Source organism: Drosophila gunungcola, unplaced genomic scaffold (genome assembly GCF_025200985.1).
Source record: "Drosophila gunungcola strain Sukarami unplaced genomic scaffold, Dgunungcola_SK_2 000080F, whole genome shotgun sequence".
NCBI classification, from domain to species: domain Eukaryota; kingdom Metazoa; phylum Arthropoda; class Insecta; order Diptera; family Drosophilidae; genus Drosophila; species Drosophila gunungcola.
In genome coordinates this window covers 162,451-189,959 of record NW_026453242.1, presented here as the reverse complement: position 1 = coordinate 189,959, position 27,509 = coordinate 162,451, and the positions used below count along the sequence as shown (strand labels likewise).

At 33.4% G+C, this 27,509-nt stretch overlaps 1 protein-coding gene across 3 annotated transcripts; it reads right to left on the bottom strand.

The window, feature by feature from the left end:
- Positions 1-817: 817 nt before the first annotated feature.
- Positions 818-26,590, bottom strand: LOC128264829 (paired box protein Pax-6). 3 transcript variants are annotated; one of them, XM_053000540.1, is made up of 9 exons: positions 25,768-26,590; positions 17,548-17,728; positions 11,989-12,226; positions 7,658-7,834; positions 6,353-6,435; positions 2,233-2,493; positions 2,026-2,174; positions 1,406-1,608; positions 818-1,346 (listed from the first exon to the last, which is right to left on the bottom strand). In XM_053000540.1, the coding sequence occupies exons 1-9, from the start codon at positions 26,016-26,018 to the stop codon at positions 1,252-1,254; spliced, it is 1,638 nt and encodes a 545-aa protein (XP_052856500.1). In that variant the 5' UTR covers positions 26,019-26,590; the 3' UTR covers positions 818-1,251. The 3 variants fall into 3 exon arrangements, with proteins under 3 accessions (XP_052856500.1, XP_052856501.1, XP_052856503.1); XM_053000541.1 differs by having other exon boundaries at positions 6,365-6,435; XM_053000543.1 differs by lacking the exons at positions 17,548-17,728; positions 25,768-26,590 and adding an exon at positions 12,278-12,421.
- Positions 26,591-27,509: the final 919 nt, after the last annotated feature.

Sequence of the window (27,509 nt, the reverse complement as noted above, 5' to 3'; positions counted from 1 at the left end):
CCTTTAAAGCTGTTTATTGTTTTGAAATCTTTTTAAGGTAATCAAATATTAATCAAACGACTGAATTTGAATTTAAATCAGAATAAGTTACAAAATAATAAAAAAACATAACTTTGTTGTAAAATTAATTAAATGTGCTAATATAACAAACGAAATATTTTTTATTTAAATAGAAGACTTTGAGCTTCCTCTAGTCTTGTAAAATAATGAAAAACATATCAAATGAATGTAATCTGATTAAAAATTTATTTACTACCAACATAATATCGGTTGAGAGAAAAGGACAGCTAACTTAGTTTCGAAGATTTTCTTTAAACCGTTTACAGTTTTATTTGTCTAACGGTAAAGTGGACAATTTTATAATCTAGAAAAACACATAATTATGTTTTTAATTTGGCCTCACGATGCAGCATTTCCGCGGCTCACTGCCATGCTGTAGATTGTAACTTTATTAAAAACGGTTATTACTTTATTACAGAACAATATACCTTTTAACTTAATAAACAAGTTTCGCGTTTAATGAGTAATTATTCATTAAATCAACGAGAAGGAGACTTGTTAATTGAGTTAAAAAATCAAAATATATACGTCCACTGCAAGCCATATTTTGTCTTGTAAAAATAGATATCAAATTGAAAAAAGCTTGAATACAAAATTTTGCGGATACGGAAGGAGAAAGCATTGTAATTAGATCTAAAGTTGGTGTTCTATTGAAAGATGTGTGGATCACTTCCAGATATGACTTAAATTTTGTTAACTAACAACAGTATCAGTAAAAAACTAAAAGATAATGTAAGTTAAACAATTTTGCACTGAGTGTAGTTTGAAACGAATTTTATTTTAAATGGTTAGCTTTTAAACGCTATACTAATAATTTAAGAGTGTAACGAAGACGGTACGGTTCGACTACTTCTTAACACCTTAAATTATATGAAAATCCCGATGGTAGCTCGCCTTTGGGCTACCAAACAGTTCCGAATTCGCCGAATTACGTGGTGATACGGGAACTACAGGACATTGAACCACATCCACGTCCTTCCCCGCCCCCACGTTCATGTTTAAATATCTTGGTGAACAGCACATTGTCTGGCTACTCAAGTTAGGTGGGTTAATGTTGCTATTTGTATTTTGCATACTATCAACTGAATGCGCTTTTTGGTGATGGTGCTTTCCTTCAGCTGCATGTGCGGCAGCAATTGCAGCGGCAGTCGCCTTCGACAGAAGATCTGATGGCAAGTTAAAAATTGACGATCACTGGAGACGTGGCCAGTAATTACTTCCCGTCAAGTCAGATACATTTTGCGTTGAAATCTGCACAGGCACCGAAACGCCTGCAGAAATTACACCTGCCAAACATTAGACTCTTATTTATTGAGCTCGACTAAACACCTATTCACAGCCATACCTGTATTGGATGATGGCATCGGGGAACTGTTCGCGTAAACCGCATGTTGGGGTGGCTGTTGATGCGCAGCTGCAGGGTTGCATGCGGTGTTTCGGTGGTGGGGTGGCACATACGGAGACCCTAGTGACAACGGATCGTGGAACATGTAGGGATAGGCGTCTCGTTGTTGCAAGCATGACGGTGTCATCGATCCTAGTGATGAGCTGTGAATAGTCAACCATAATAGTTACGTGTTAGATCCCATAAGAAAAATCCACATAAGCTGGGAACCATTCCTTCAAATAACTACTGCTCACATGATACATGGCAATCGACAAACTATAATTAACTCGTGTGGAAAAAATGTTTGTGTCTAAATATAGCGATTTCGGAAATTTGTGAGCATCAATAACTAAGGATTTAGTTTATAGAACATTTGATTTTTGTAATAGCTGCAAGGGTATATAAAATACGAAGTTTTCTCCCTTTGTGGTTTTTTTTTTAAATTTAATTTAAGTTGAGTTGAAAAACAAATCAAAATCTACTAGAAAAGCATATTTGAATAATTTTGAGCTTAAATATTGAATCCTCTTATACGGATTAGAAAACAGAACACAGACACAATAAGTTGGGAAACGTACTTGTAATTCTCAGCCATCGTTGCTATGGGTTGCGGGATAGATGAGTACATGGTGTTGAAGCCAGTGTTTAATGGTAACCGCGGTGCCACTGCCTGGAGCGGCGGACTTTCAGAGCTCGTGTGCGCAGTGTTGGCGTCTCCACCTAGAACCTATTATGGGCAATGTTCACAATGTAAAGTCAATTGGAACAACAAAAAACATTCTTACAGTTGGTCCATTTGGGGTTTCCGGTAGGCTGTTGCCAATGATGGCCGATGATGCCCTTTCTGACCCATTGATTGCTGAGCTGGCGATGCCGGGCGTCGAGTTGTTCGACGTTGCGGCGGAGGAAGATGCAGCTGTTCCTGGAGGATTGTTAGCCGTAATGTTAGCTGCTCGAACACTGCCGCCTACGGTGTCAGCAGAGCGTCTCTGAGTCCGCATTTTTTCTTCCCTGCGCCATTTGGCTCGTCTGTTCGAGAACCAAACCTAATTAAAATATTCCATAACACAATTTAATAACAACGTTTAACTTGGCTTTCATTTTGAGATACAACAGAAACAAACTTAATTAACTAAAAGTGGTTGTGAAACATACAGAAATATATAATACAAGTTATAAATAAAAATACTAGGCTGGGAGCACGCTGAAAAGTCCAGTAAACTATGATATTATGTCTGAATTAGATTGAATTAATAGTTTTTTTTTTAATTAAATAAACATCGATTCCAAGTCTGAAGTTAATTAAATTTTTAGGAAACTAATTTCTACTTGATGTGCATTAAATCATTCAACTAAATCACAGCTCGCTCAAAATGAAAAAGTGCAAATCTTAAAAGAACAGTGATTTGCTGAAGCGAAAGCAACTGTCTGCTTTAGGGTAGGTAAGGTATTTAACATCTTTTCTGTTTATCTTGTGAAAATAAGACAAGTAAAACATTTTTTTTTTAAAGAGCAGAATCCAAATGTTTTTGAAACCATTATTTTTAACGTTTAGATTATTTTTAACAATGAAAATACTAATTCAAGATAAGGATTTTTTGTTTTCAACCCTAAACTTAAGAACGAAAGTCCCAAAGTCCCCATTAGTGACTGTCACTATTTATAATAGTTTTATAACCTTGAAGACTTTATTTGTTTTAATTTTGCTAAAAAATTGGTAGCACTAGCCATTCTTCATTTTTAATCAGCGTCTAGGCGAGCCGTCGTTTGTATACCACTGGCGGGCTAAGTTTATTGATAACTATTATAATATGTATAAATTTAATATTTATTTAATAATAATATATTATTTTTTTTTTAAACGGACCCAACTAACAACCGGAGCGATTTGTGATTTCTTTCAAAAATGAACCGTTACCTAACCGAAACCATTTTTTTCTAAATCAAGTTCGGTTCAAATGTAAATCTTTTGATTTTTTTTTTCCAATTGGCATTATTTTTTTTTTGGAATTGTGTTTTCATATCACTTTTTAAAATGTTCTTTACCGGCACACTGCAATAAAATATTACACGGACAAAAAGTTTAAACTCTTTGTTGAAGCAGAACAATCATTGTATTTAATCAAATGCTTAACCATTTTTAAACCCTTGCAGAGGGTATTATAATTTCAGTCTGAAGTTTGCAAGGCAGTGAAGAAGACATTTCCGACCCTTTAAAGTATATATATTCTCCATCAGCATCGTTAGGAAAGTCGATCTAGCAATGTCCGTCCGTCCGTTTTTACTTAACTAGTCTGCCAGTTTTAAAGCTATTTGCATGAAACCTTATCAAAAGTTGTTTTTCCATTGCAGATAGTATTAATGTCGGAACGAGCTGGATCGGACGAATATAGCCTATAGCTACTATAGGAACAATCGGAACAAAAATAAGTTCTTCGACATATTGTAATGGTTAAATATTTTAAAATTACGGTTTAAATTTCATCAAAGTCGGACGACTTTAACATAAAGCTCCCATTAGAACAATAAAAATTTTAAAAAACAAGAAAGGAAGCAAACAAAATAGAAAAGTTACATTTAATTTCGATGGAAGCTATATGATATAGTCGTCTGATTTTGATGAAATTATTATATAATTAAACCAAATTATGTTTGCTTAATATAGTCAATATCAACTATAAAGAAAAGCAGGAAGGGTATATGAACTTCGACTTGCCGAAGTTTGCTTCATTTCTCGTTTATTAAAAATAGAAAACAATTTATTTGGCTTCAGATTTTAAGAAAAATATAAGTAAAACTATTCATATAAATCAAAGCCGATTTGCTCAAATCAAGGGCTATTTTCTATATTATAGAAAAATATTTTTTTGAGTCCATAATGATACTGCTCAAGTGATAAGCGGAATGTCAAGTTCATACTGGAGAAATGTATATATTTATTGTTATTGAGAATAAAACACTCACAGTCTAATGAACCTTTTACTTTGGTCACGCAGTTGAGTTCGAAAGCAGAGACACCCTCTGAATGCGGTTTTACTTGCAACATCACACACATCACAGGCGGAATAAAGCCCACTGAAATTTTACCGTGAAGACAAAGGGGTGAAAACGGATCACAATACTTTTATACTTTAATATTTTTTCACCATGACATTTATTGCTCAGCGTTATTGTTGCAGCTCCCTCTCCAGCTGACATGTTTCCCTGCTAAGTCCTTCAGACTTTGTAAATTCGAATTCGCCCCCGTCATTACTACTCAAAATCGCAAGGAGTTTCAAGTATTTTTACAGTCAAATTGTTTTTATTCACTTAAACAAATAATCAAGAGCGTAACGTTGCATATTTCATCTCACTCTGACGACAAAAACATTTGTTATACACAACACAAGAGCCACTGGGGTGAATAGTAAGTTTGAGGGATGACTTCCTAATCGTCCGTTCCGTAGCTTAAATTTGACTCCTGGAGTTAAAATGCTTCGCAATTACGTTACAGAATTCAGTTACGAAAATTGCGAGTTAAATCACCACATTTGGATCAAGAGAGAACGATACAGTCGAGTTTCCCGACTTGTCACTCAGCCAAACAAATTTCAATCTAAGTATTTCCTCTACCATACAATCAAAGATTGGGTTTCGCGATCAAGAATATATATACTTTGGATGTTCGGAAACGCTTCCTTCTGCCTGTTGCATACTTTTCAACGAATACAATATACCCTTTTACTATACGTGTGACGGTAATTTGATAGCTTTGGTTCATTGATCTTATATGAGTGTCAAAAGGTCATTACACAGATGTAAAAATGTTATTTGACATTAAATATGATCAGTTGGCTGAGATCAGTGTCACTTTGGCACCAGCAATTGGTTGTTTCGATTTTCGAAGTTCAAAGTTCAAAGTTCAAAGTTCGAAGTTTACCTCTAACCGAATAGCCTAGAGCGTAAGGCGCCTGACCAGAAATCTGGAAGCGTTAAACGTTATTTTTTGTTGTTGCTGATGTTGTGTTACACCCAAAAAAAAAATCTCTGAGTGTCAATTTAAGAAGTATCAGTTTTTTGGGATCTTCTTGATGCTATAAGAGTGTCGAAGTGTCATTACGTGGTTTTAAAATGTAATTTGACTCTAAATAGGATCAATTGGCTGAAATCGATGTACGTTTTTTCAGATAGATAGTAATTAGATCAGTAAAATTCAGTTTAAATGACTAAGCACTAAAGAAAACACAACCCACTTGCAACTATAGATAAATGCATGTTTTTTATTTTCAAGCATATTGTTTGGGGTCATATTGATACTACATTTTATTAAGGAATGTAACATTATGATTCTAAAATGATCCCACAAATATTATATTAATAAATAGTGTCAAACGAATCCAAATGAAAAATATGACAATGGCATATTGACACCCAAAAGTGCATTTTGATCATTTCGAGAATATCAATTGGTCACTTCAATAGGTGTCAACTTGATGATCTTATTATTAAAAACTTTTTACCACTAGCGGCATATTGTCCCTATGCTTTTTTTTGGGTGTACAAAAACTTATGTCTTGGAACACAATGTTGATTAGACATTTGGATAGCACAATCCATTGAATGTTATTAACAGTTGATTTAAGTTGAGACACATTAAGAAAATTGTTTTTATTTAATAAATTTCCATTTCAGATTTTATAATATAAATCATGCACATATGAGCATGTTTTAATTTTAAATGTTTTTTTTTTTAATTTTTGTAATCTTTTTCGATTTTTTTTTCATATTATACAAGTGACAAATAAAAACTGAATATAATCTTTAAATCGATAATAAATTAAAAAATTTCACAAAAATTTATAAAAATTGAGTCTTGCAAAACAGGGCTACAAACAGAATATAATTAAACAAAACTGAAAGACAAACCTGAATACGTGCCTCTGGCAAACCAATTTTATCTGCAAGTCTTTCTCGCGCGAAAACATCCGGATAGTGTGTTCGTTCAAACTCTGTAATGCAGGTCAAACAAAGGTACAGATAGAAGTTAAATTTAAATCAAGTTAAGTCTGACACTAAAATGTACTGTAAGATGTTGACTTAATTCGGACCATTGCCTAGTATGCTTAAGCTAAATGTTATTTGTAAATTGTTTTAGCATATATCACTTTTAGTATAACTAGCGGTTTCAATCTTACATAGAAATCGGAACTAAATAATAATATTTCTATTTATTTATTTGTTATCCGATGCGTCTTATGCTCTTAATCGCTTTATCTTTGCCTTTGTGAAATAGAACATTTTGGAATTAAAAAGGGATAATTTTGTTTACTGAATATGGGAAATTTTTTTGAGAACACGAAGGAACATATACACTTTTAAAAAAGAGAAGTGTACATGTTCAAAATTATGAACATACTCTTTATTATTACTAGGCAAGTCGAAGTGAACGCGATTTGAACGATAACCACCTAGATTGATAAGGTTTACCCTGTGCAATACAAATATTTGCTTTAAGATAGTTACGCAATGCTAATTCATTTCTAATTAACCTCAAATTAAGACAAAAACAGTATGCTTTATAAGGTCTCAGTCGGCACACAGAAGTACAGAAAACAGTATTAAGCAAGATTGGATGCAAACTTCGGCAAGCCGAAGTTTATATACCCTTGCAGCTTTTACACAATTTAAGTATTCTACAAATCGACTACATTTCGATTTTTATGCGTATATGATTCTCGATTCTCGGCTGAATTTTTTGAATGTTCCTTTAGCTGATATGATATCGTTGACCGATTTTTATGAATTTAAAACCGTAGTTCGGAAATAGTAAATAATTACTTCAAAGATACACCGAAGTTTGGAAGCTATATGATAAAGTCGTCCCACCAAGCTCGTTCTGACTCATACAATAATAATAAAGTTGTTTTTCTTTCAGGCAGTGTTAAAACTGAGAGACTAGTTTGTGTAGAAGCGGACGGACAGGCGGGCAGACGGACATGACTAGAGCGACTCACTAGACTGAGAATATATATACTTTACAGAGTCGGACATGTCTCCTCCACTGCGTTGCAACTTTAAACTAAAATTATAATAGCCCCTGCAAGGGTATAAGAAGCATAATGTTTTTTTTATTTCTTAATGTCTATTCGTTTGTAACATATAATTATTGGTACTGGTGTCGAATAAATGAGTCTAAAGATCGAAAGCTAAGCGTGATTTAAATATAATTACCTTTTTCGAGACTGTCAATTTGCTCATTAGAAAATGAAGTCCGATTCCGCTGCAATTTCCTTTTTAGCCGCAGCCGCATTTGTGAGTCTTCGTCTCCAGATGAATTATGTTCAGAGTTGCCATCCGATGTACTATCGTGGGAATTTGGGTGCGAAACGTCAGCCGAATATTGTAAGTCTAAAACGAATATTGAAAATTATATTAATTGATATTCGACTCTGAGGATCTCTTATTTTAACCACATAAAAATAAAAAATACACTAATCACGATTTGGAAAAGTTAGCTCCCTTTTAAAGACTTGGAATTCGATACAAACCCTTTCTATATCTATATCTATATCTATATCTATATCTATATAATTTTTATTTTCATTTATTAATATCCTAACGCTACGGTTTGAAATCAATTTTAATATTATAATTTTGAAACTAGAGGGAATACTTAAATATAAACACATATTAAAAAAATTAGAGTTTGAATATCAGTTTACAATTTCACAAAGTTTGACAGGAAAAAAATTACTTTAACGTAAGTTGCAACAATCTTTAGGTTCGGAGAAATTCTTTTACTTTTGAATTGAACTGAGGCGCGCTTCTGATGGTTTTCAGATTATGTGGTACTTTGTTCCGTAGGCGGATGACGTTAATAAAAATTACTATAGTAATTTAATTTCATTCGCAAGCTTGCAGCACAGTTAAGGAGAGAATTCTAACCTTATAAGGTATACAAATTCTTGATAAGCCTTGGAGAGTCGACCTAGCCATGTCCGTCCGTTTCTACGCAAACTTGGTTATCGATTTAGAGCTATCTAAATTAAACCTTCACAAAAGTATGTTTTTTTATTGCATTAACGGGCCGGATGGACGACTATTTTATATAGCTCTAATAGGATGATAAAATAATGAAAACATGAAATATTAAATTGAGCTGTAGGAAAGACGAATGTATTGCTTAGATCAATCTCGTCAGTTAAAAAATTTCTGCCTAAAAACATACGTATATTGCTTGCCAAATCCTCCCTGGACCCAACACTTTTTATGCAATTGAAGTATTTGCGGAATGTAATTAAACCATCCAGCACAAAGTTTAAGTTTCCTATTCCAAAATTTGTTCTCAGTTTGAACCGATTCGATCATGTCGCTAGATTTGCGTACAAAATATTTGAACTCCATTTGGCAGACTGGATGAAAATAATAGTGTTAGTTTACTTACAAATATTAATCTTTATAAAAAACTAAAGAGCAAACATTACTACTCAACTAAGACCCAGATCTCTGCTCTCTGAACGGAAATACTTCACGGAACCAACTTCCTAACGATTTAAAAAGTATTAACAGTGCCACGCAGTTTAAGACAAAACTAATTGCACACATTCAAGAATTAAATATGACATAAATTAAAACTTAGCGACACTAGTTGAACTATGTTATATGTAGTATTGAAATGTTTTATTAGTCATCTAGACCTATTGTTTGACTAGCGCATTAAATAATAAGCTTTATACTTGTGGCGTTAGGAAGAACTTTGAAATTAATTAAGTTGAAGGGACGACATAGGATTAAATTGAATCGTATAAAAGAGTCGGTGGATGTTTACTGGCAATGGAGACATATGTTAGCTCAATTTATTGATTGAAGTAAAAACAAGAACAATCCACAGTATCAGAAGACGGAATAAAAGAGCTACTTCAATAAGCCTTAATGGCAAACAACAAATGACCAACATATTAACTATTTGTTTGTCCTGATGTTTGATCATCTGTGACAAAATACTCGGAATTGTGTGATTGCTATGACTAAAGAGGGTTGCATTTTATTTGGCAGAGGCCCCTTTATTCTACTGTAAACACATTCATACCAACAAATACTGAAGAGGGCAATTTCAGCTTTGACATTATTACCCCTCCGCCCAGCAGTCAACTGATGAAACGCAACTAGTTTACTGTTTACTGTAGTTGAAATCGGGCCAGATCTTTGTCAACTGCCCCGGTATGCTAAGCAAGAAAACGTTTTCCAATAATTAGTGGTACACCCGAGGCCTAGAAGTCGAACTCTACCAGAAAATTGTATCATTGGCTTAGGGATTTCGCGGCTGTAAACTAGTGTAATAACAACATCTATAAACTTAATGCGATAAGTTTAAATTAAAATGCTTTTTTTAAAATGGTCCGATTTGTTTTGATTCAATACAAACATTTGACAAGTAAATGCATTTCTTTACAATTAAAATGTTGGCAACACTCACATTTTTACAATTTGTGGTTTAACTTCAATCTCATTTTTTGGCTTTTATAGTTTCAGAGATCTTTAAATTTTCACGCACGAAAAAGAAAAAACTCCGATTCTTTCTATAAATGTTTTATTCTAATGCTAGTTTTTTATTTTAAATTGCAAAATATTAACATATGACAACAAAAAACTAAAAAAAACTTCTTCAAGCCAATGTTAATATGACCTTGCAGGTTTTGCTAAAATGTAATATTCTTTAAAACAACTTAATTAAAAAGCATTGAAGCTTTGATGATTTTTAGCTAAAATTATTCGATCGTTCTTATGACAGCTGTATAATATTGTTTTCCGATTTAAATAAAAGGGTCAGTTTGCTGTACTGAAAGGCCAGCCGAGAAAGCCATTTAAATAAACTAGTATTTCATAAATAACCGGAAGGATAGTACTTCACATAATAAATTTGGAAATTATTCAACCAATGTATTTAAAAACAAGAAAGAAAGCAAACTTCGCCAAGTCTATATACCCTTTCAGTTGTTAACAAAAATTAAATATTCTTTACAACATCTAAATTTATATTTAAGCTAAATGTACACAAACACGGATATACATGGCTAGTTCGACTCTCCTAGTGATGCTGATAAAGAATATATATACTTTAGTCTCTTTAACTGCGTTGCAAAGTTCTGACTTAAATTATAAGAGTATAACAATGAAGCTACATATTTTGATTTTCAGATAAAACAAGAAAGTCGAGTTTCCTGACTGTTAGATACCCGTTACTCAATGCTCCCACAAAAACAGCCAACACTAAAAGCTAAGTGCGTGCCGCACCCCCACCCCCCGCTAACAGTTCTGTTGTTCTCTCTCTCTCTCTCTCCCATCTGCGCTGCAGCGGTGCGGCAGAATGGCGGCAGAGCGGCGGCAGAGGTCCTAATGACTTCCAAAGTAATGGCTCGATTTTGAAAATTGAAATACAGAGTACAACAGCTAAGGTCTAACTTGTATCAGAGTGACGTGACAGACGTGTTTAGTGTTTCGCAATTTTTGGGCGTTAGAGTGGGCGTGGCTTCGTTTTGAACTTGCACTGTTTAGGAACTTCTAGAATCTGAATGTCAAGTCCCAAATCTATAGCTTTTATAGTTTCCGAGATCTCGACGTTTATACAGACGGACAGACAGACGGACATGGCTAGATCGACTCGGCTATTGATCCTGATCAAGAATTTATATACTTTATAGGGACGAAAACGAATCCTTCTTCCTGTTACATACTTTTTGACGATATCAATATACCCTTTTACTCTACGAGTAACGGGTATAAATATAAATGTCATAGGAGCGATCAAAAAATTCGTCGGAAAGTCAACACTTCACTGTTTTTAAACATAAACCCATAAATATTGACATATTGTCTCCATAAGGATGTTTTGTGTAAAAGGATATTATAAAATAATAATTAAAAATAGTTATTTGTATCTACTTTTCCGATTGTTCTAACGGGAGCTATATGATATAGTCGTCCGATCCGGCCCGTTCCTACTTATATACTACCTGCAATACAAAAAAGGCTTTTGGAAAAGGTTTAACCGATAGCCTTAAATCTGAGATATAGGACGGATATGGCTGATCGACTCGTCTGAAAAAGAATATATATACTTTTTAGGATCGGAAATGTCTCATTCACTGCATTGGAAACTTATGACTAAATTTATAATAGCCTCTGCAAGGCTATCAAAATTGACTGTCCTAACTTAAACGGCGTATAAAAAGTATTCATATAATATCAATGGCGAAGTCAACAGATAAAGTCATGTCTGTATTGAACTATGAATTAATTGGTGCCTGATCAGTAGTTTTAAACGATCAAAAATTCTGTGACCCCCACATTTATGAGGGTATAAGTTAGATAATGGGCTGTAAAAGTTATTTGGTTAACAGCTATCGATGCACCGAACGTTTTCCAGAAAATGGCTTTGGAGCTGTAACAAAACTAAGGTCATGTGGTCTGTTTCATCATCAATTTCCCTGGTTTCAAGCCTTCCAATAAATATCGAAAATATACAATCGTAATTGAAAATCAAGATTTTACTTTATACTTGCCTCGTTTTTGAACATCGTCTCGATTAACTTGTCCTGACAAATTTGTTGGAGTGGACACAACCGAAGCCGCTGGCGGTAGCGCCAAATGTGCCGTCGTTGTATTGCTTGGATACCAGGCCCATCCACCCGATTGGCCGTTGAACATGCGGAGCTTTTCATAAACAGATTCGTTTTGTTGCTGCGCCTGCTGCTCCTTCTGCGAGGCCAAGTTACGCAAGACTCGATTAATGGATGAAACCTGCAATTAATCCCAGTTCGATGTGTACATTAAAGTCCATTACATCCCTACATATTACAAATATGTCGTTTACATGTGTATAAAATTAAAATTAGTTTTTCATCTTTCTCAAACATGTGTTTTCATCAAAACCCACGTACGAGTTGTATTATGAATGCTGTACTTGTGGAAGTACAGACTTACAAGTCGTGAGATAAACTGCGTACGAACCCCAGTAACAACGCACAACGCTTTTCGAGGGGTTCAAATGACTGTGCTGAAGGGGCTACCAAAAACATCAGCTACTCTATTCAGTCTTTCTCGGCGCCTTCCCCATGCTTCTGCCAACCCCCTTGCATCATATCTGCCATACGATTGGCTAACGACTTTTTCATCCAATCCGCTTCTGAGAGCGAGAAGGATATATATACAAACTTGCACGGCCAAAAGGGATTAGACTACTCTAGTACTCGGTAAGTTATCGATTCTAGGAACCCACTCCGCTTGCTAACAATTATACATACACAATTTTGTACACTTTTTGGTCCTTACAAAATTAATTTATATGTAAAAGGTTACACATTTTTTTACAGGTACAAAAATAAAAAAAGTCCATAAAATTATTTTTAAAATATATAGTTCCTGCTGCTGCGAAAGCTGAAAACCATTGTGATTTATCTTCCCCCCCCCCCCCCCCCCCCCCCCCCCCCAAATGAAGCAATACATAATATTCTGTTTTAAAAACTAAAAACTTGTTGTTATGACAATTATTTATAAGTCTACTTTTAAAATATTTAATTAAAGTTGTTTTCCGAAAATCGTTTAAAATAGAAACAAATCAAAAAGACAGAAAAGTTAAAAGTTTTGTGACGAAAAAATAATATATTTGCAAATAAGCAAATACAAAATTGTATACAATTTCCTCATTCGGACCGCTTGAGAAACAAATTTTTACGTTGTACGCATATACATGTTTTACTTTTAGTATACACCTTATATTATATTTTAGCAAACCGTCTTGATTCGTTGAGACTGACAGACGGATAGACGGACATGTCTAGATCGACTCTCCTAGTGATGCTGAATACATATGTACTTTATAGGGTCGGAGTTGCCGTACTCACTGCGTTGCAAACTTCTGACTGAAATTAAAATACCCTCTGCAAATTGAACTTTTTACCCAGAAAAAATTAATCAATTACATTACACTCAATCTGAGAGTTCAAAAAATCATAAGACCAAAAATTCTCAGTTTAAGTTCAATTTAATCAGTTTGAGTAAAGTTAAATTAGTTAAGTTGAGTACATAAGTAATTTTTTTCAAGAATAAGAATCGGTTAAAAAAAAGATGCCAAAAATAAAATTCCCATTTTCTTTCATTTTTATTGTTTGTTATATAAACTATATAAAAATGTGTTTTAAACACAACCGTTAACGCTCCTCCCATTTTAGCCTTTTGAGTACACTTGTAGTGCTATATAATTGTTTGTTTATATACGAAATACTTTTATGAAAATGCATCGACTACAAATTAAACCACCCTAAATTTCTGAACGTCGGAATTATCTCTGTGCATACATTTTCAAAATATATAAATTTGTATAAGTTTTGCAGGTCTAATCACACAAACCTCAGCTACAAACATTACCATGACCGCAACTGTCCAATTAGTCAAACTCATATGGCCTGTCATAGCCCAAGTAAAACAATAAATCCTCAAAAACATAAACGCCACCCAATACCTAAGCAACCCCTCCAAAGAGGTTTATATGTACATAACAACAATAGCAGAGTTCCTAAAATAATAAAAAAACGGACAACATCTGAACACACAAACATTTATTAAAACATTTCTACACAGTAATTTCCATTAATACATATACGTACATCAATTATACAATATAGACAAGATCCTTATATGTTAGATAGTCGTTTGACCCAGCAGCTAGCACTATAAGTAGGAAATTTCGCCTTTACTGCTTTGCAAACTCATGTACTATATTATAATACCAAAATTATTTTAATGTTTAAAAAATGTTTGTTCTACGACGTTTTAAAAATCACGCTATCTCTGCGGGAAACCCTTAAAAAAAAACAAGATTTTAAGTTCCGCTACCCAAAATGCAACGCGCTTCTAGCAAAAGAAAAGTTTTTTGTTTTAAATGGTTTCGGAAACAAACAGACAGATTGGCTAGATCGACTCGGCAGAAAAATCCGATTAAGATATTCTTAATATATCGTACATCTTATGCAAGCATCTTTCATTTCTGGAAGATCGTATAAATATTATATCTATTTTGTTTTTACGAGATCTAGTCGCCGGCTGTATTAACTGCCCTGCATTCCTGGGTCTTTTAAATTTGTCTGCGCCTACCATGGATTTGAGGACGTTTTCCCCATTTTATGTCCGAACCAAAAGCGCTTATCATGAACCATTGTGCATTTATGCCAGCATGCATCTATATCTTTTCTCTAATTGAGACGGCTTGAAGCATTACATTTTTGAATTATTGTTTAGACTTAGAATTAATTATATATATATTAGCCTGATAAGAATTTTTTAAATATCCGTTGGCGAACAACAACAATTAAATAAATATACGTTATAGTAAATGTTGTTACTCCTGAGTAGTACTAAAAAATCGTAAGCTTTGAAAATAGCAAAGAATGAATATTTTTTAAAGCCTTGCAGAGGGTATTATAATTTCAGTCAGAAGTTTGCAACGCAATGAAGGAGAAATTTCCGACCATCAAAACTCACGTATGGAAGAGCATTTACCAATACATTTAAAAAAGATCACGAACACAAGTAAAGAGCCAAAGAATAGAAAAAAACAAATTTCATTTGACTTAGCCATCCCAAAAAAACCATATTAATTGTTTAATTTATTTTCTATTGCAGGTAGTATAAAAGTCGGAACGAACCAGATCGGAAAAATAAATGAAAACATGAAAGGAAGCAAGCTTCAGCAAGCCGAAGTTCATATACCCTTGCAGCTATTTCAAAAATTAATCATTCTGTGAGTATAAACGCATTGAAGCTATGATGAATTGCAGCTCAAATATTCGATAGTTCCTATGACAGCTATACGATATCGTTTTCTGATTTTATTAGAAGGATATAAAATATAATGTTTGACACGCATATAACTCGAAATTGAGGTGCTTTAAAGTATATTTATTTATTTATATTTAAAGTATAAATATTTCATTTTGGCGACAGCGGCAAGGGTATGTAAACTTCGGCTTGCCGAAGTTTGCTTCCTTTCTTGTTTTTGAAGTTAAGTTACAATGGAAATTTGCTGAATATGAAGCGTTTTTTTGTGTACATGTTGAACAGCGTCATTAGAAAACATGGAAAATGCCACTTTTACAGTTGTCTTAAGTGCCGGCACGTGCGTCGGCCATGGGCCAAACGTTTTTAGACATTTGTTCTTCATTTAGCACAAGCACATTGACGTTGCGATTAAATATGGCCATAATGAATTACTCGCCCATTATGTTTATGAGTAATAACATCAAAGAACATCAAATAAACTGAACCACCGAAAGCAGGAGTGCCAAACCCGCCTCTCCAAATATTTTAAAGTTGAAATGATATATTAAGAAACAAGAAACGAAGCGGGCTTCGGCAAACCGAAGCTCATATACCCTTGCAGCTAATATTCAATATTCAATTCAATATTCTTGATAACATTAAAATTATCATTTACTTGCTTATATGTCTAAAAACTTTGAAGATATGATGATTTGCAGCTTAATTATTCGATACTTCCTATGGCAGCTATATAATATCGTTTTCCGATTTTAATAAAATTAAAAGCGTTATTCTAAACTATGAAATTATTAAAAAGTCTAAAAGAATTAAAAAAAAAATTACAAAATAAAAAAAAAATTACGTTAAAAATTTTTTTTATTATTTTTATTGTTTTTATGTATGTTTTTATAGTTTGCGTAGAAACGGACGAACAGACGGACATCAACTCTCCTAGTGATGCTGATCAAGAATATATATACTTTATAGGGTCGGAAATGTCTCCTTCACTGCGTTCAAAACTTCTGACTGAAATTATAATACTCTCTGCAAGAGTATAAAAATGCAAAGAAGTAGGAACCTGAGACATGTTAAACGCATATCAAGATCTGCCACCCATATGCCGCTGCTCGTCCGCTGCTCGGCCGCTACTTGCCTGCAGTAAAGAGAAAACGAAAGCGGTGGGTGGGGGTGCTGCACACACTTAGCTTCCAGTGTTGTCCAAGCAGTTCAATAGATGGCGACACCTAAACTTCGATTGTTTAAAGCTTGTTGGCTGAGTAACGGGTATCTAATAGTCGGGAAACTCAACTATAGCATTCTTTCTTGTTTTAATTTATACTTCTTTACTTCGATAATAAGTAATTATTTACCAAACTACGACTATAATTTTATAAAAATCAGACAACAATATCGAGCAATTGACCTTAGGAACGAAAAACTTCAGCGGAAAATCGACATAGCTTTTTTGTTCACATATACGCGCCAAAAGTATAGTCGTTTTAAATAATATTTTATTTTCGGAATAAATGCATGTATATATCAACTTCAAATTGCTGAAGCTTGCTCTTTCCTGGTTTTTAACTAAAAACGTTCCGTATGTTTAAATAAGTCTAATTCGTTGACCGATATCAATTCAAAAACGAACTTAAAACTTAAAGTCCGTATCATACTTTTTATGGGCTTGCATGCATCAGAAACAAACAAGTTTTATACTATTAAAAACTCTAAACCACTGGCCTAATCCCCCAGGTAAGGTATGTTCCACATCGTAGTGGAAATTTGGTGAAAAAGACACAAAAATCCCTTTTGTTACCTGAATAATAAACATGCTTTCGTTCGGCTTATTCTATCGAGAAAACGAAAGAGTGCTGAGTGCGAGACTAAAGAGAATCGAAAATATCTTTTCTATAATCCATTTTAAATAGGATAGGTTGGTTTTGTTCTTAAATTACTTAATCCTTTGTGCGCCCTTGCTTATCGAGCTCGGATCTATTTTAGCCATCTTAAACGCGAAGACCGACCTGAAGCCAGTCGTTGAACGAAACTCTTAAACCCTCAACCAATCATTATTTGCTTGCATTTGGTAGAGAGAAATACGTCTAGCTGTCGTCAAATGTTGCCTAGATGTTCTGATTACGACGATCAGTGAGCCTAAGAAAAACTTTAACAGAAACGAAATCTAATACCCAAATCAATCGCGGAACACCAGTGTGGAAGTAAGTATTTTTTAATTTTTGTTTAAAATTACAAGTTTTTATCTAATTTTAGTTTTTTGTATGCATTTTGTCTGAAAATTAGAAACTTACACTTGGAATGTTATCACTATTGCAAACTTGTTCGGACAGCAGTCGATCCCGAATTTCCCACGCAAATATGCTGGGACATTCCCGTTTGTAGTCAGCAATTTTTTGTACGACCGGAGTTGTAGCTACTCGTGGTTTCGAACCACCTATCGCTCGAGGCTTAATTGATCCTGTTTCATAATATCTAAAAATAAAAAGAATCATTTTAAATTGTTATATAAATAGTTTGTTTTAAAAGTAAGTATCATACAAAATTCAGCACACTGAAAGAAGCTATAATATTAGGCTGCAGCGGCTGAAAAAAACATATAGAATTCGAAAATCGTCACAAAAATTTGATATCTGACATTTTCTCTGTTAAATGGACGATCATTAAAAAGTTCTAACTTCTTGAGAGGTGGTTTTATTTGATTGCTTAATTTTTGCAGAGCGGATTATAATTTCAGTCAGAAGTTTGCACCGCAGTGAAGGAGACATTTCTGACCCCATGAAGTATACATATATATTCTTGTCCTTCTGTCCGTTCCTCAGTCCGTTTCTACGCAAACTAGTATCTCAGTTTTAAAGCTATCTGCATAAAACTTTCCAGGTAGTATATAAGTCGGAACGAGCCGGATGGGATGACTATAGCATATTGCTCCCAAAGAAACATTCGGCGAAAAACTGGGATACAAATTATAACTTTGCTGTTTCTAAATTTTGTTTAGTCCTTCGAGATATAGTAATTGTTTATTACGAGTGTATCATATAGCTTCCATGGGAACAAATGGAATATTACAGAAAATTAATGAACAAAAACTTGGAACTTGTCAAATTTTAAATTGTTATACCCTTGCAAAGGGCATTATAATTTTTAAAATGTTTCCATTATTTACGCTGCGATAGGAAAAATTTCAAGTACCTGGAAAGAGCGGGCCGAATGAAAATATATTAATCAAATTTTTTTTTAATTTTCGCCAAGAAAATTTATGTTTTTAATTTTTTATGTTGACGGTGCGATCGTCGTCATTTTTAAGTCGTTAAGAGGTGTTTTTGTTGTTAGAAATAGTTTTATAAAATGTCGTACACTGACCCTCAAAAATTAATAAACTTAATTCCTTAAAATATAAATATTTTGATTGTACTCTGATTCTTGTTACTTCTTGCTTGGTCGCAACGAGAGTTTCAAGCTCGAGGCCTAAGGGTTAGAGCGTGTAACCAGAAACCCAAGCTACGAAACTTCAGAACACTGCCGAACTGACTTTTTTGACTTTTTATTAAAGTTAAATAAAACATTTTGTTGTCATATGAAATTTTACATATATGAAAAGGGTGTCAAATTTTTTAAATATCTGAACCATGAACTTTCACGATGAACTACCGAATTAAAAAAAAAAACAAGAAAGGAAGCAAACTTCGGCAAGCCGAAGTTCATATACCCTTGCAGCTATTGCAAGAATTAAATATTTTTGAAAACATTAAAATTATGATTTACTTGCGTATATGTTTAAAAACATTGAAGCTATGATGATTTGCAGCTCAATTATTAGATAGTTATTTTATATATTTTTATTATTTCTATGGGAGCTGTATGATATAGTATATAATTTAAACGGTAATTCTAAAATATTTAACCATTACTATATGTCGAAGAACTAAAAAAAAAAATTAAAAAAACAGCAAAGCTATATTTTTTTTGGTTTTTTTTACCGATTGTTCCTATGGGAGCTATATGATATAGTCGTCCGATTTTGATGAAATTTAAAACGTAATTCTGAATTATTTAACCATATGTCGAAGAACTAAAAAAAAAATTAAAAAACAGCAAAGTTATAATTTTTTTTATTTATTATTTCGATTGTTCCTATGGGAGCTATATGCTATAGTCGTCCGATCTGGCTCGTTCCGACTTATATACTACTTGCAATAGAAAGACAACTTTTGGGAAAGTTTTATTCAGATAGCTTTAAAACTGAGAGATTAGTTTGCGTAGAAACGGACGGACAGACGGAAAGACTGACAGACGGACAGACGGACATGGCTAGATCGACTCGCCTAGTGATACTGATCAAGAATATATATACTTTATAGGGTCGGAAATGTCTCCTTCACTGCGTTGCAAACTTCTGACTGAAATTATAATACCTTCTGCAAGGGTATAAAAAAAACAAGAAAAGCAAACTTTCGAAGGCCGAAGTTGATGTATCCTTGCAGCTATTAAAAAAATTTAATATTCTTTCAAACATCTTAATTTCGAATTATATGCGTATACGTTTAAAATAATTAAAGCTGATGATTTTCAGATTAATTACTCGATCCTTCCTATGGCAGCTATATAATATTGTTTTCCGATATTAATAAAATTAAAAGAGTAATTCTGAATTATAAAGCCATTATCTATTTTCGCGATTTTTTGTTACAAAAATAACTTTACTGTTTTAAACGATCAATTTGTTATTCAAAAGTACATATATTAATAACATTTTGGTGATTTTTTATAAAAAATATTGAGTAGTAGGGATGAAAATGTTCTTTTCTGCTTTGGTTTTGCTGAGACCAAAAATATAGAAAACCTGATCATCTAAAACAAGAAATGATTCAGAAAAGATTCAGTTGACAACATAAACTAGTCTTTATTTGGACTTTTATGCACAATGGTCAGAACCAACAAGTGCCCCTTACGATACCAACCAGGGCCTGTTAAACGCAGACCCCAGGGGGCGTGCGAGACGAGATCGCGAGAGGTTAAATAATAAAGTTAATACCAAGCATCGTTATACGATTGGATAAAGCGGTAAATTAATTTGAAGAAGTCTACTATTAGTGTAAGAAGGGAAGATTAGAAATAGGGAAACGTTTTTTTGCAGACTATATCCAATTTATATGTACACTATTTTAGGGGTTCCAAACTGCAATTATCACTATTTAAGTTTAAAAGATTTACAGAACACCAAGTTTGACAGCACTAAGATCTAAATCGTATTATTTTTAAAAATATGAGGTTTTTACTAAAAAAATGTAGTTATAAAACCATCTGATTTTCGATTTATGTGCGTATATGTCTAAAAACATTGCAGATAGGAAGATTTTTAGCTCAATAATTCGATCGTTCATATGGCAGCAATATGAAATCGTTTTCCGATTTTAATAAAATGAACAGCGTTATTATAAAATTGTAAACCTATGGCTATGTTTTAAAGTCACATTATTTTCATTTGTTTTTTTTATTTTTCATTACTGCTATATGCTAAAGTCGGCTGACCTTTACGAAATTTAATTCGTAGACCGTACATGGACATGGCTAGATCGACTCTCCTACACTCAGAAAAATGGTAGTCTAATTTCAAGGTAATGCATGACCTAAGGAAAACAGAATAGTCTAAATGTCCATTTTTAGGCAATGGACAATAAGTCAAAACATGGCGTTTTTGCCTATTTTTAAGGTAATATATGGATTGCCTTTTTAGGCCATTTTTGCTTAAATATTATTCTATTATTCCTAACTTTCTAACAGCTAAGAAACGCTTTATATGACTGTTTTGGATGAAACTGTTAGTGACTAATAAAAAAATAAATAATATAATGTACATATTTCCTCAACCTATAAATTAAACTACATTTTATTTCAAATTACTATGTATGTATGTACATATATACATATGTACGCTGAGGCGTACATACTTACACATGCAACTTATCACGCAGTAAGAAATAAGGCAACCTGTTTAAAAGAAAATAAGTTAAAGATAATTATTTTGTTGAAGCGGTTAAAAAATCTACATACTGTTTACAAACTTTCTCATTTATTTGATTTGCTCTTTAATTTTTTTTATTTTTAGTCATGTAATATAATTAATTAAAAAACCTATATGTAAAACTCATATCTAAATCTAAAACATTTTAAAGTATGAGTATATATTTAAAAACATTTAAGCAACGATAATTTTCTCCTCAACTATTCGATCTTTCATATGGCAGATATATGATCTCGTTTGCCGATTTGAATTAAATTAATTGCGTAATTCTAAGCCATTGCTAGTCCAAAAAAATTAAAAAAAAATTTTAAATTAGAGAAGTTACAATTTTTGTTTATTTATTTTTTTTTAATTCTGGTTGTTTCCACAAAAGCTATATGACATAGTCGTCTGATTTCTATCAAATTTAACCCGTAATTCTGAATGTTTAATCAATAACATATGTCGAAGAACATAAAAAAATAAAAAAACAGCAATGTTATAATTTTTTATATTTTTTCCCCGATCGTTCCTATAGAGCCATATGTTATAGTCGTCCGATCGCCCCGTTCCGACCTATATACTATCCCCAATAGGAAGACAACTTTTGGGAATGTTTCATGCAAAAATATTTAAAACTGAGAGATTAGTTTGCGTAGAATTGTACGGACATGGCTTGATCGTTTCTCCTAGTGATGCTGATCAAGAATATATATACTTTATAGGATCGGAAATATCTCCTCCACTGCGTTCCAAACTTCTGACTGAAGTTATAAATGTATAAAAATTGACGCCACTGCATTCAGCCCTGCGTTTTGAATTTCTGGCGCCTTCTGTGGAAGCCACTTTCGTTAGGTTTTATTTTGTATGTACGCAATTAACCATTTCACAAACTTTAAAAGCCTGGTTCTTAAAACCACCACATTGACCGAAGAGACATGTGACAGCTACATATATAATATGGTCATCAGATTTTAATAAAACTCAGCAAACCATTTAATCGCAGAAAACAAATATTAGGCAAAAATATGAGGCCCTTTTTATACCCTTGCAGAGGGTATTATAATTTCAGTAAGAAGTTAGCTTCCTTTCTTGTTGTTATCGTCATTGTTAGCTAAAAGTTGAATTAAAGTTAGTGGTAACCAACAGCGGCAGAGGCACTATCGCAAGAGTTATAATTTATGTACATATTCCTTGCCGGCGATCGGCATGCGCACAACGACAAGTTTTGCCGTGCAAATTACTCACACAAAGGTTCGCACGTGTTATGGTATGTGTGGAGCCTCTGTTAGTATTTTGTATTTGTATTTTATTATAAAATTTCATCCTAACGCTACAAGTTTGTAACTTATAAGTTAATGCGCTAGTCACTAAGAGTTGCAAATATTTAATTGTTACATTATACTTATATATAGTATTTTTAAGGTGTGTGAATAATTTAATCTTGAATTGCGTGGCACTGCTAATATTTTTAAGATGGTTGGGGAGCTGATTCCATGATCGAATAGCATTAATTAAAAATTGTCTTTCGGATGTCAGTGATCTAGGTCTTATGCAAGTAAGATTGTTTGCTCTTCTAGAGGTTGTAAACTGAAGTTTTTCGAAAATAATTTTTTGCAGAAAAATTAAGATTCGCATCTTTATCCATACATTTAGCGAGATATCGAATAATATCCGTTAGTGAGCACTGATTTTAATTGGGAAAAAGTCTGAAGCTTCCCAGTTTTGTTTTGTTTGATTTAGAATGTATATCCTTCTAAACCGTGGTCTTGCGGTCTCAGGTGTTCAACCCAGGAAGTCGACTCACAATGTATCTAGGTTCCAAATTCACTTCGAGTTGTGGGTTTTTTTTCCTATGGTTTGATTTAATTTTTTTTTTTTTATTAATGCTTATCTAGCTGTTTAAAATTTCTAAAAATTATCGCAACTATTTTGCTTAAAATACGAATTTTGCCTCTTTTGATCACTGACACCTTAGAAGGTGCGTAGATGAGTGGTTAAGGCTTACACCTAGAGCGCAGGAAGGTCCCGGGTTCAATCCTCAGTCGAGGCTCGGGCTTTAAAAATATTTCGTAAGTAAAATGATTTCATTTAAAACGTAAAAGACTAACACCATAATGAATTATCATGTTTATTACCAGTGGTCGGTACAAAAACTAAACTAAAAACTAAACGTGTGTAATTTGCACGGCGAGTCTTTTCAGTGTGTATGCGGTATTATACTGTTCGTGTCGTTCTTGAAAATTTTTACTCAAGCTGTACAAGTACAAATATTCTCAGATTGAGTGCAATGTACTTGATAAGTTTTCCTTGAGAAGTATGCATATATACATTATTTGTCAAGACCAATAGCCGAATGGATCTCGCTATGTCCGTTTGGTATCACTGCATACTTAAAAAACGGAATTAATCTCAATGGGCAGCAGTACATGAAGTGCGGGGCGCATACAGATTGTAAACATATACCCAGAAAAAAATGGGCTAATGGGTAATATGGGCTAAAATTTGTCTTAAGGTAGTGCCACCTAGTTCAGATTTAAAGCAACATCAGCCCTATTAATTTAAGCCACTTACTGCATTGAATTTAATCAATCAACCTGTTTTGGTCATGCCCCCTCGCCCGCCTGAATTTGGTATAATTAGAACATAAGAAAATTGAAAATGATAATTAAACTGCATTATGCGAAATAAAAAAATAATCGAACAACTAACTTTGTTGAGAAAATTAAGTTTTGTATTTTGGCGAATTCTAAGATTCGAACACTCGACTTTACGATTTGCAGTTGAACACGTTTCCTAAGGCGACGGTCAAAAACTGTACATATTTTATTCTTTTGGTATCTTGTTTAATTTTCATGTAAGGCTTCGAAGTTTAAATTTTTTTAATTTTTCAATAAAAAATAAAATATATTATTAAAAACTACAAAATATTTTTTTGTCGAATTTAAATTTAAAAATAAATAAAATAAATATTTTATTGTTTGCATCGCGCTAATATATTGTACCGAAACAGCAAAATGTAATTTACAGTTAACATTATATTATTAAATGAGAAATCAGATTACTTTTTTAACATTAATACCAAAAAGAAGTAAACAAAAAATTTAATATTCTTGAAAACATTAAAATTATGATTAACTTGCGTATATGGGCACGCGTTTTATTTTAAAGTCCATGAGTTCAATTTTTAAGTCCACGATAGCAGTAAAACTACATTTAAAATAATGTAGTCCATAAGTCTACAATTTTTTTCTGAGTGTATATAGACATAATAAAACGAAAGCGAAAGATAATTTAGTACCCTTTTAATCAAGGAATGGATCCGAAACTACATATATAAAATAAATTTATTATAAGGCAAACAAATAATATCTTGTTTTAATACCCTTGCAGAGGATATTATAATTTGAATCAGAAGTTTTCAGCCCTTGATCAGCATCACTAGGAGAGTCGACCTAGCCATGTCTGTCAGTCTGTCCGTCCGTTTCTACGCAAACTTGTCTCTCAGTTTTAAAGCTATGAAACTTTCCCAAAAGTTTTCTTTCTATTGCAGGTAGTACATAACTCGGAACAGTTTGCTGTTTTTTAATTTTTTTTTAGTTCTTCGACATATAGTATTGGTTAAATATTTCAGAATTGTGGTTTAAATTTCATCAAAATCGGACGACTATATCATATAGCTCCCATAGAAACAATAACAACATTTTTTTTAAATGTAACTTTTCTATTTTGTAATTTTTTTTTTAAATTCTTTTTGACTTATTAATAATTTGACAGTTTACAATTACGCTTTTACTTCTATTAAAATCGGATATCGTACAGCTGTCATAGGAACTATCAAATAATTAACATGCGAATCATCATAGCTTCAATGCTTTTAAAAATATACGCAGGTAAATCATAATTTTAATGTTTTCAAGAATATTTATTTTTTGCAAGGGTATATGAACTTCTGCTTGCCGAAGTTTGCTTCCTTTCTTGTTTAATTTTCTTTGACATTTAGATAGTTTATTTTTGAATAACGGTTTAAATATGATTAAAATCGGACGACTTTATCATATCGTCATGTGATATAGTCGTACGACTTTAATCAAATTTAAGCCGTAATTCTGAAATATGTAACCATTACTATATCTCAAAGAACTAAAAATAAAAATGATGCTTTATGCTTTGCTCGTTTTCTTAAGTAAAATCCGGAGCATATCGGTTATTCGCTTATAACAATTATTTTCAAATTTGATAAAATTTTCAAAATATTTTGAAACCATTTTTTCACTTTTTGTGTACTTTCTTAGGATGTACTTTTTTTATACTTGAACATTACAAGTTTGAAATGTTCTCCTTCACTGAGTATATCTCGATTTAAATTCTAAAAATTCTAAACAATAAATGCTGAATCAGACCTTTGAGAAGAAATTTATGTAATATTTTGTAACAGGGCAGTGAGCACATGGATTCCCATGCTTCCATCTTGTTTGGTATGGTTTTCCATTGAGTATTAATGCCTCACCTGCCCAGAATCTTGCTTACGCATCCGTTAGAAACTTGCAGAATTCTTGAAATATCACAGGGACGGGCGCCCGAGTGAGCCAATTCGACTATTTTCTGGCGCGTTGAGTCAGGCAGCGGTCGGCCATTGACGTACACCCCGCCCAGCTGATTTATGCCACTATGGCCCGCCGTTGAGCACCCAAACAGTGAACTCTGCCCGACCGACGCGTGGGGGTGCCCGTGCATTATGTGTTCGGTTGTTAGCATCATGATTGATTAGTTATTAGGCGCTAACGGTTATGAAAACTTTGATGGTGCTTTAGTGCACGTAAGTTTATAGTTGTTGTAGAGTAAGGACAATTATTGCCTTTTTCATTTCTGTTAGATGGGGATTTCGTTGTCACTTTGTACTTTTGAGCGTAGATATTATCTTTGCATGGAATTCAAGTTGTTGATTATCACTTTAAATTGTAAGTCCATTGATTCTGATTCTGACTTTGTTTGTTAACTTCGGCGGGCTGTTTAGCATTTCCGTTTGTTGTACAGGCTCACCAGTTTAGTAACTTTCACTTTAGACGTTGTTTAACTAGTGCAACTAGTGTATCATAAACAATGTTAGGCATGATGGTCCCGATATTATCCGCCGTAAGTACGTAGGTACGGGTCCGCAGCCCGGCGGCAGCGCCACGGATGGCGACCTAGTTTATTAATCTGAGAATAATTTGCATTCGAAATGATCAAATCGTGACATAGCTATCGGTTTTAGTTTAAACAAAAATTTCTTTTACTAACTGGTTTCAGTGACGAGGCGCGCACTTAGCCAAGCGAAACGTTAATGAGCTCTCATGCGAAAAAAACACTGGCAAGAGCAACAGCGAAAACATCGGCCGGCCATTTTGACAAAGTCGCTCTAGCTGTCTCTTTCTCTTTGCAGCCACCAGGAGCTGGCGATTCCGCGGTTTGGCGTGCCTCGAAGTGAGACAGCTGTAGGTACATGGGAAATGAGGAAACCGAAATACATCGCATGCGAAGCAGGCGAATGAGAGTTGAGCACGAGAGAGATAGCTATTGATGAAAGAAAAGTCCACCATATCCGTTCGAAAATCTTGTTCAAGTGTTGGTTGGTTGGTTAATAAAAAGTGGGCAACTTTAACTTTATGAATTCAGTGATGATAACGTAGGCAAATAAAACTGAATTCATACAAACATAGGTGTGAGTACATACATATGTATATACTTAACCGTCTGCGTATGCATATGATTGCTTGTGATGATGTTTTATCAACTTTACTGCATGCATTGGCTTGAAAATTTGTTTGCACAAAAGCAACAAATCCAAAATCTTGTATATCCAGTTCAAAACATTTAAATTACACTCGTAAATAATAATTCCTAAATAACTACGTTCAGAACGCATATGCAAAAGAAAGTCTGCATATGTTTTAATATTCAAGAGTACAATATTTTTGACCAAGAAGCATCGGAGTCCATGTCCAATTGTAACTATAAACTAATAAAATATTTACAGAAAAAGGGTTTGATCTTGAAGGAGTTGACTATAAAACAAGCTTCGTCAAGACTTTGCAGGTATCGTAAAAACGAAATATTTCTTAAAAGGCCCTTATTTCAAATTTCATGTTGTTCGATTGAGCTATTTAAAGAATTATAAAAAATAATTGAAAAACAGCTAAGTTATACATTTTTTCGTTTTCTTCCCCGATTGTTTCTAAGGGAGCTTTAAGCTATAGTCGACCGATCTGG

Bases quoted from the DNA above. Each gene is read 5' to 3' on its own strand.
- LOC128264829 (XM_053000540.1), bottom strand. From the start codon at position 26,018: ATGATGCTAACAACCGAACACATAATGCACGGGCACCCCCACGCGTCG. The intron at 2,494-6,352 runs GTTTGTCTTTCA...TATTTTAATTAG, and splicing joins TGCCAGAGGCACGTATTCAG to GTTTGGTTCTCGAACAGACG. The intron at 2,175-2,232 runs GTAAGAATGTTT...TGCCCATAATAG, and splicing joins AAACCCCAAATGGACCAACT to GTTCTAGGTGGAGACGCCAA.